Source organism: Perognathus longimembris, unplaced genomic scaffold (genome assembly GCF_023159225.1).
Source record: "Perognathus longimembris pacificus isolate PPM17 unplaced genomic scaffold, ASM2315922v1 HiC_scaffold_56, whole genome shotgun sequence".
NCBI classification, from domain to species: domain Eukaryota; kingdom Metazoa; phylum Chordata; class Mammalia; order Rodentia; family Heteromyidae; genus Perognathus; species Perognathus longimembris.
Genome location: NW_025961044.1, coordinates 51,325 through 60,746, shown reverse-complemented (window position 1 = coordinate 60,746; position 9,422 = coordinate 51,325). Strand labels below are relative to the sequence as shown.

The window sequence follows — 9,422 nt, the reverse complement described above, 5'->3', positions numbered from 1 at the left end:
GGGAGGGGTTGGGGGGCGGGGTGCGCGGTGACGTCACGGCCCGGGAGCGATGTCACGCCGGGACGCGAGAGACAGTGAAGCGGCGGCTTTACTGGGGCTCGGTGGGGGTCATAGGGAGTCATGGGGGTCATAGGGGTCATTGGGGTCATGTGGAGGTCATTGGGGTCATCAGGGGTCATGGGAGGTCATTGGGGTCATCAGGGGTCATGGGAGGTCATTGGGGTCATCAGGGGTCATGGGAGGTCATTGGGGTCATCAGGGGGTCACTGGGGTCACGCGGGGGTCACGGGGTCAGGGGTCAATGGGGGTCGCGGGCGGTCCCGGGGGTCACTTGAGGGCGAGCACGGCCCCGTAGGCCCCGCCCCCCGGCGCGTCGCGGGCGCGGCGGAAGCCGGCGCGGGCGCAGAGGGCGCGGAGGTCGGAGGCCGGGCGCTCGCGGCCCTCGGTCTGCAGCAGCATCGTCAGCGAGGCCAGCAGCGCGGGGAGGGGGCCGCGCCCGCCCTCGTCCAGCCGCGCCTCCACCACCAGCGCCCCGCCGCCTGCGGGGGGGCAGGGAGTGAGGGCGGGGAGACAGGAAGTGAGGGCAGGGAGACAGGAAGTGAGGGCGGGGTCGGGGAGGGAGGGCGGGGGGCGGGAGGGATGGCGGGGGGACAGGAAGTGAGGGAGGGGGGACAGGAAATGAGGGAGGGGGGACAGGAAGTGAGGGAGGGGGGACAGGAAGTGAGGGCAGGGAGACAGGAAGTGAGGGCGGGGGGCGGGGAGTGAGGGCGGGGGGACGGGAAGTGAGGGCGAGGGGCGGGGAGGTAGGGCGGGGGGACAGGAAGTGAGGGAGGGGGGACAGGAAGTGAGCACGGGGGGACAGGAAGTGGGGCAGGGCCGGGTCCTGCGACCGGAAGTGTGGATGGGGGCGAGTCGTGGGACAGGAAGTGGGTTCCTGGGACCGGAACTGGGGTCAGGGGCAGGTCCTGGGACAGGAAGTGGAGTCGTGGGCGGGTCCTGGGACCAGAAGTCATGTCTAGTGTGTGTCTGGGGACAGGAAGTGGGGGGTCCTGGGACAGGAAGTGGTGTCGTAGGCAGGTGTTGGGACAGGAAGTGGAGTGGTGGGCGGGTCCTGGGACAGGAAGTGGGGTCCTGGGACCGGCAACGGGCTCGGGGGCGGGTCCTGGGACAGGAAGTGGTGTTGTGGGCAGGTCCTGGCACAGGAAGTGGGGTCGTGGGCAGGTCCTGGGACAGGAAGTGGGGTCGTGGGCGGGTCCTGGGACAGGAAGTGGGGTCGTGGGCGGGTCCTGGGACCAGAAGTCATGTCCAGTGTGTGTCTTGGGACAGGAAGTGGGGGTCCTGGGACAGGAAGTGGGGTCCTGGGACCGGCAACGTGCTCGGGGGCGGGTCCTGGGACAGGAAGTGGTGTTGTGGGCAGGTCCTGGGACAGGAAGTGGGGTCGTGGGCAGGTCCTGGGACAGGAAGTGGGGTCGTGGGCAGGTCCTGGGACAGGAAGTGGAGTCGTGGGCAGGTCCTGGGACAGGAAGTGGGGTCGTGGGTGGGTCCTGGGACCGGAAGTCATGTCCAGTGTGGGTCCTGGGTCAGGAAGTGGGGTCCACGGACAGGAAGTGGGGTCCTGGGACAGGAAGTGGTGTCGTGGGCAGGTTCTGGGACACGAAGTGCAGTGGTGGGCGGGTCCTGGGACAGGAAGTGGGGTCCTGGGACCGGCAACGGGCTCGGGGGGCGGGTCCTGGGACAGGAAGTGGGGTCGTGGGCGGGTCCTGGGACCAGAAGTCATGTCCAGTGTGTGTCTGGGGACAGGAAGTGGGGGTCCTGGGACAGGAAGTGGTGTCGTAGGCAGGTGTTGGGACAGGAAGTGGAGTGGTGGGCGGGTCCTGGGACAGGAAGTGGGGTCCTGGGACCGGCAACGGGCTCGGGGGCGGGTCCTGGGACAGGAAGTGGTGTTGTGGGCAGGTCCTGGCACAGGAAGTGGGGTCGTGGGCAGGTCCTGGGACAGGAAGTGGGGTCGTGGGCGGGTCCTGGGACAGGAAGTGGGGTCGTGGGCGGGTCCTGGGACCAAAAGTCATGTCCAGTGTGTGTCTTGGGACAGGAAGTGGGGGTCCTGGGACAGGAAGTGGGGTCCTGGGACCGGCAACGTGCTCGGGGGCGGGTCCTGGGACAGGAAGTGGTGTTGTGGGCAGGTCCTGGGACAGGAAGTGGGGTCGTGGGCAGGTCCTGGGACAGGAAGTGGGGTCGTGGGCAGGTCCTGGGACAGGAAGTGGAGTCGTGGGCAGGTCCTGGGACAGGAAGTGGGGTCGTGGGTGGGTCCTGGGACCGGAAGTCATGTCCAGTGTGGGTCCTGGGACAGGAAGTGGGGTCCACGGACAGGAAGTGGGGTCCTGGGACAGGAAGTGGTGTCGTGGGCAGGTTCTGGGACAGGAAGTGCAGTGGTGGGCGGGTCCTGGGACAGGAAGTGGGGTCCTGGGACCGGCAACGGGCTCGGGGGGGCGGGTCCTGGGACAGGAAGTGGGGTCGTGGGCAGGTCCTGGGACCGGAAGCGGGATCAGGGGCGGGTTCTGTGACAGGAAGTGGGGTCCTAAGACCAGAAGTCATGTCCAGTGTGGGTCCTGGGACAGGAAGTGGGTTCCACGGACAGGAAGTGGGGTCCAGGGACAGGAAGTGTGGTCCTGGGACAGGAAGTGGGGTCGTGGGTGGGTCCTGGGACAGGAAGTGGGGTCCTGGGACCGGCAGCGGGGTCGGGGGCGGGTCCGGGGTCCCCCGCCGCGGCCCCGCCTCGCCCCCTCACCCGGCCGGCACGCCCGCCGCACGCGCGTGAGCAGCCGCAGGCACCGCGCGTCGTCCCAGTCGTGCAGCACGCGCGCCAGGACGTAGAGGTCGGCCTCGGGCAGGGGGTCGCGGAAGAAGTCGCCTGGGGGTGGGCGGGGTCGGGGGTCACGCCGGGGGGTCGGGGGTCACGCCCGGGTCGGGGGTCACGCCGGGGTCGGGGGTCACACCGGGGGGTCAGGGGTCACGCCGGGGTCGGGGGTCACGCCGGGAGGTCGGGGGTCACGCCGGGGTCGGGGGTCACGCGCTCACCCTCCCGGAAGGCCACGCGGCGCTCGACGTCCTCGGCCTCGGCCTCCTCGGCCCGCAGCGCCCGGGCCGCGCGCACCACGCCGGGGGCCTCGAACACGGTGACCGTGCAGCCGGGGTAAACCGAGGCGCAGGCCCGCGCCAGCGCGCCCGACCCGCCTGGGGGGGAGGGGGAGGGGGAGGGGAGGAGCTGCGGCCCCGCCCACCAGGCCCGACCCCGCCCACCAGGCCCGACCCCGCCCACCAGGCCTGACTCCTCCCACCAGGCCGGACTCCGCGCACCAGGCCTGACTCCGCCCACCAGGCCTGACTCCGCCCACCAGGCCTGACTCCGCCCACCAGGCCTGACTCCGCCCACCAGGCCGGACTCCGCGCACCAGGCCTGACTCCGCCCACCAGGCCTGACTCCTCCCACCAGGCCTGACTCCACCCACCAGGCCTGACTCCTCCCACCAGGCCTGACTCCACCCACCAGGCCCGACCCCGCCCACCAGGCCCGACCCCGCCCACCAGGCCTGACTCCGCCCACCAGGCCGGACTCCGCCCACCAGGCCCGACTCCGCCCACCAGGCCTGACCACGCTCTCTAGGTCTGGCTCCGCCCACCAGGCCTGACTCCTCCCACCAGGCCCGACTCCTCCCAGCAGGCCTGACTCCTCCCACCAGGCCTGACTCCGTCCACCAGGCCTGACTCCGCCTACCAGGCCTAACCACATCCATAAGGCCTGACTCCACCCACCAGGCCTGGCCCCGCCCACCAGGCCTGATGCCTCCCACCAGGCCTGACTCCTCCCACCAGGCCTGACTCCTCCCTCCAGGCCTGACCCCTCCCACCAGGCCTGACTCCGCCCACCAGGCCTGACTCCACCCACCAGGCCTGACTCCGCCCATCAGGCCCTGCCCCGCCCACCAGGCCTGACTCCACCCACCAGGCCTGACTCCACCCACCAGGCCTGACCCCACCCACCAGCCCATCATGGCTACAAGCCCTGCCCACCAGGCCTGACTCCTCCCTCCAGGCCTGACTCCACCCGCCAGTCCTGACTCCGCCCATCAGGCCCTGCCCCGCCCACCAGGCCTGACTCCTCCCTCCAGGCCTGACTCCACCCGCCAGTCCTGACTCCGACCATCATGGCTGCAAGCCCCGCCCACCACGACCTCCCACCCGGGCCCCGCCCCCCCCCCCCCCCCCCCCCCCCCCCCGCTCACCGCCCAGGTCGCAGACGACGCGGAAGGGCGAGAGGTCGAAGGCCGTGAGCACCGCGCGCCCCTCCAGCCGCCACGTGGCCCGCAGGGCGCGCAGGAAGGACAGGCGCTCGTCCTCCGCCCTGCGGGGGGGGAAGGGGCGGGGCCGCACACAGGAAGTCACCCTGGGGGGCGGGGCCGCACACAGGAAGTCGCCCTGACCGCGACCCCCCTGACCCCCCACGCGCATGGGATACGCGCAGTGCGTCACGCCGTCATCCCTCCCAGCATGCACCGGGCCCGGCTCCTGACTCCGCCCAACTGCCCATCGCGCATGCGCGAGGGGGCGGGGCCTGAAAACCGGAAGTCGACCTTCCCCAGGCCCTGGAGCCTCCCAGACACCCAGCACGCCCACATTGCGTCATGCTGTCACGTCCCCCAGCATGCACCGGGCCCCGTTCCTGACTCCGCCCACCCCGCCCATTGCGCATGCGCGAGGGGGCGGGGTCAGCACACCGGAAGTCGCCCTTCCCCAGGCCCTGGAGCCTCCCAGGCACCAGGCACACGCACAGTGCGTCATGCCGTCACCTCCCCCAGCATGCACCGGGCCCCGTTCCTGACTCCGCCCACCCCGCCCATCGCGCATGCGCGAGGGGGCGGGGTCAGCACACCGGAAGTCGCCCTTCCCCAGGCCCAGGAGCCTTCCAGGCACCCAGCGCACGCACAGTGCGTCACGCCGTCACCTCCCCCAGCATGCACCGGGCCCGGCTGCTGACTCCGCCCACCGCCCCAATGCGCATGCGCGAGGGGGCGGGGCCTGGAAACCGGAAGTGGCCCTTCCCCAGGCCCAGGAGCCTCCCAAGCCCCCAGCACACGCATAGTGCGTCACGCCGTCATGTCCCCCAGCATGCACTGGGCTTCGTTCCTGACTCCGCCCACCCTCCCAATGCGCATGCGCGAGGGGCGGGGCCAGAAAACCGGAAGTCGCCCTTCCCCAGGCCCTGGAGCCTCCCAGGCACCCAGGGCACCCACAGTGCGTCATGCCGTCACCTCCCCCAGCATGCACTGGGCTTCGTTCCTGACTCCGCCCACCCTCCCAATGCGCATGCGCGAGGGGGCGGGGCCATCAAACCGGAAGTCGCCCTCCCCGCCCCCTCACCCACCGGTAGATGGCGGCGAAGAGGTCGTGGGCCGGCGTCCCGAAGGCCCGCAGGTGCTGGTTGCGGCCTTCCCTGGGCGGGGTTCGCGGGGGGTCGGAGGTCAGGCCCGGGGCCACGGGTTCGAATCCACCCTCCGACTGTCTGACCCAGGGCTTGGGTAGGAGGTTTGGGCTTGGGGCGGGAGAGGAGGCCCTGGGGCAGGAGAGGAGGCCCTGGGGCAGGAGAGGAGGCCCTGGGGCAGCTCTGGGGCAGGAGAGGAGGCCCTGAGGCGGGAGAGGAGGCCCTGGGGCAGGTCTGGGGCAGGAGAGGAGGCCCTGGGGCAGGAGAGGAGGCCCTGGGGCAGGTGTGGGGCAGGAGAGGAGGCCCTGGGGCAGGTCTGGGGCAGGAGAGGAGGCCCTGGGGCAGGAGAGGAGGCCCTGGGGCAGGTCTGGGGCAGGAGGTGAGGCCCTGGGGCAGGTCTGGGGCAGGAGAGGAGGCCCTGGGGCAGGTCTGGGGCAGGAGAGGAGGCCCTGGGGCAGGAGAGGAGGCCCTGGGGCAGGAGAGGAGGCCCTGGGGCAGGTCTGGGGCAGGAGAGGAGGCCCTGGGGCAGGAGAGGAGGCCCTGGGGCAGGAGAGGAGGCCCTGGGGCAGGTGTGGGGCAGGAGAGGAGGCCCTGGGGCAGGAGAGGAGGCCCTGGGGCAGGTCTGGGGCAGGAGAGGAGGCCCTGGGGCAGGTGTGGGGCAGGAGAGGAGGCCCTGGGGCAGGTCTGGGGCAGGAGAGGAGGCCCTGGGGCAGGTGTGGGGCAGGAGAGGAGGCCCTGGGGCAGGTCTGGGGCAGGAGAGGAGGCCCTGGGGCAGGTCTGGGGCAGTTCTCTTTCATCTTGGGGTTGGATGTTGGGCGCAGGCCGGGCCCCCCCGTTGCCCCCGTCCCCCCCCCCGTTGCCCCGGGGGTGGGGGGGGGCGTCTGACCTGACGGCGTGGGGCAGCTGGGCCCAGAGGGCGTAGGGGCTGCGGCTCAGGTAGAGCAGCATCGGGCGCTGGGAGCGGGGCGACCCCGACGTCAGGTACGCGGCCGACAGCGGGGTGCACGCGAACGCGCCTGGGGGCGGGGGGCGGGGGTCGGGAGGTCGGGGGGTCAGGGAGGGGGGATGGGGGTCATTGGGTTCATCGGGGGTCAGTGGGGTTCGCGGGTTCATGGGGTCACGGGTCGGCGGGGTCGTGAGGTTGTCGGGTCAGGGGGAAGTGGGCTAGTGAGGTCGCGAGGTCACAGGGTTGGGGGGTCGGCGGCTCGTGGGGTTGCAGAGTTGCGGGGTTGGGGGGCTCACAGGGTGGCAGGGTCATGGGTTGCGGGGTCATGGGTTCATGGGCTCACGGGGTCAGGGGTCACAGGGTCCGGGGTCACGAGGTCAGGTGTCGCGGGGTCATGGGTCACAGGGTGGCAGGGTCAGGGGTCGCGGGGTCACTTCATGGAGTCGCGGGGTCAGGGGTCAGGGGTGGCAGGGTCACGGGTTCATGGGGTCGCCTGGTCAGGGGTTACAGGGTCCGGGGTCACAAGGTCAGGTGTCGCGGGGTCATGGGTCACAGGGTGGCAGGGTCAGGGGTCGCGGGGTCACTTCATGGGGTCGCATGGTCAGGGGTCACAGGTCGCGGGGTCATGGGTTCATGGTGTCGCGGGGTCAGGGGTTACAGTATCCAGGGTCACGAGGTTAGGTGTCACGGGGTCAGGGGTCACGGGGTCCTGGGTCACAGGGTCACGAGGTCAGAGGTCACAGTGTCACGGGGTCAGGGGTCACGGGTTGACGGGGTCAGGGGTCACAGGTCGGGGGCCTCACCGGCGTCCGGGTCCCAGTCCAGGAGCCCCAGGGCCGCGCAGGCCGCCAGCAGCCGCCCGGTGCCCGACGCGCTGCAGCCCAGCCGGGCGGCCAGGGCCTCGGCCGACAGGGGCCCCGGGGCGGCGGCCAGCGCGTCGAACACGCCCAGCTCGCACGCCGCGAACAGCACCTGCTGGGCGGGGGGCGGGGTCGCCGCGGGGTCACCGGGGGGTCGGGGGTCGCCGCGGGGTCACCGGGGGGTCGGGACGCAGGGTCGGGCGGCGCGCTGGGGGGCGGCTGGAGTCGAACCCGAGATCCCCCTCCCACCCGGGCCGGGCGGATCCCTGACCTCCATGGTGACCCCTGACCTGTCTGGGTGACCCCTGACGTCCCCGGGTGACCCCTGACCTCCCCGCGTGATCCCTGACCTCCCCGGGTGACCCTTGACCTTTGACCCTCCCCATCTGACTTCTGATTCCCCCTGATGACCCGTGGGTGACCCCCTGAACCCTTCTGGATGAACCCTGATGACCCCTGACCCCCTTGATCTCCAAGGCCAACCTTGAACCAACCCCCCCTTTCTGGGCCTTGGAGACCCCTGGCTGATCCCTGACCCCCCCCCCCCAGGTTGACCCCTGAACCGCCTGGCTGACCCTTGAACCCCACCGGCAGACCTCTAACTCCTCCGATGACCCGTGTGTGAACCTTGACCCCTCCTTGGATGACCCCAGAGCTCTCCCGGATGAACCCTCGAGGACCCCGACCCCCCCCCAGCTGGTCCTTGGTGACCCCTGACCCCCCAGGTTGACCCCTGACCCCTCCGGCTGACCTCTGACTCCCCCTGGATGACCCCTGACCCCCCCAGTTGACCCCTGAACCGCTTGGCCGACCCTTGACACCTCTGATGTCCAACCCTGACCCCTGGTGCTTCCTGAATTACCCTTGATCCTCCTCTGGCTCATCTCTGCCTCCCCCTGGATGACCTGTGACCTCCCTGGATGACCCCTGACCTCCCTGAATGACCTGTGACCTCCCTGGATGACCCCTGACCTCTGAGGGTGACCCGTGACCTCCCCCCCGAGCACATGAGAATCTCCCTGCATGGACCCGGGACCCCAAGGTCGACCCTGGACGCCCCTTTCCTGACCCCTGACCCCCCTGGCTGACCCTTGAACCCCACCGGCAGACCTCTAACCCCTCCGATGGCCCGTGGGTGAACCCTGACCCCTCCTTGGATGACCCCAGAGCTCTCCCGGATGAACCCTCGAGGACCCCGACACCCCCCAGCTGGTCCTTGTGACCCCCTGACCCCTCCGGCTGACCTCTGACTCCCTCTGGATGAGCCCTGACCCCCCCAGTTGACCCCCGAACGCCTGTGGCTGACCACTGACCCCCCTGATGTCCAAACCTGACCCCTGATGCCCCCCGGCCAACCCCTCACCGTCTCCTCGCCGACCCCTGACCCCGGCTGACCCCTGACCCCCCGCCTGCCCCCCCCCCCGCGGACCTGGGAGACCATGAAGCCCCGGGCGTAGCCGTCGATGACGCGCGCGGCCTCCGCGTCCTGCGGGTCCATGGCGGCGGCCGGGACGGACGGGCGGACGGATGGAGACGGACGGGCGGGCGACTGAGCCCGGCCGACTGAGCCCCGCGGCCGGGGATAATCCGCCCCACGCGCGGCCCTGAGCCGGGATCAGCCCCGGCACGCGGCCCCGGCGGGAGGGAGGGGGGGAGGGGGGCGGCTTCCGGTGCCCGGGCCCAGCCGGGGCCTGACTTCCTGTCCCGGGATCTCCCAGGCCTCCACTTCCTGTCACAGGATAACACACCCGGGCTCCACTTCCTGTCCCAGGCCTCCACTTCCTGTCTCAGGCCTCCACTTCCTGTCCCGGGGCCTCCCAGGCCTCCACATCCTGTCCGAGGATAACACGTGCGCTCCACTTCCTGTCCCGGGGCCTCCCATGACTCCACTTCCTGTCCTGGGATGACCCACCAGGCCTCTACTTCCTGTTCCAGGGCCTCCCAGGCCTCCACTTCCTGTCCCAGGGTCTCCCAGGCCTCCACTTCCTGTCCCGGGATCTCCCAGGCCTCCACTTCCTGCCCCAGGATAACACACCTAGGCTCCACTTCCTGTCCCGGGCCCACCAGCCTCCACTTCCTGTCCCGGGGTCTCCCAGGCATCCAGGATCTCCCAGGCCTCCACTTCCTGTCCCGGGGTCTC

The 9,422-nt window shown here is 71.0% G+C and overlaps 1 protein-coding gene across 1 annotated transcript; it reads right to left on the bottom strand.

Annotated features, from left to right (window-relative positions):
- Positions 1-327: 327 nt before the first annotated feature.
- Asmt (acetylserotonin O-methyltransferase) lies at positions 328-8,780 on the bottom strand. The gene is made up of 8 exons (XM_048337574.1): positions 8,712-8,780; positions 7,226-7,394; positions 6,363-6,492; positions 5,420-5,488; positions 4,281-4,399; positions 3,076-3,231; positions 2,786-2,908; positions 328-539 (listed from the first exon to the last, which is right to left on the bottom strand). The coding sequence occupies exons 1-8, from the start codon at positions 8,778-8,780 to the stop codon at positions 328-330; spliced, it is 1,047 nt and encodes a 348-aa protein (XP_048193531.1).
- Between the last annotated feature and the right edge of the window lie 642 nt (positions 8,781-9,422).

Bases quoted from the DNA above. Each gene is read 5' to 3' on its own strand.
- Asmt (XM_048337574.1), bottom strand. From the start codon at position 8,780: ATGGACCCGCAGGACGCGGAGGCCGCGCGCGTCATCGACGGCTACGCC. The intron at 5,489-6,362 runs GTCAGACGCCCC...AACCCCGCCCAG, and splicing joins CAGCTGCCCCACGCCGTCAG to GGAAGGCCGCAACCAGCACC. The intron at 540-2,785 runs GTGAGGGGGCGA...GCCCCCCCGCAG, and splicing joins GCGGCGGGCGTGCCGGCCGG to GCGGCGGGGCGCTGGTGGTG.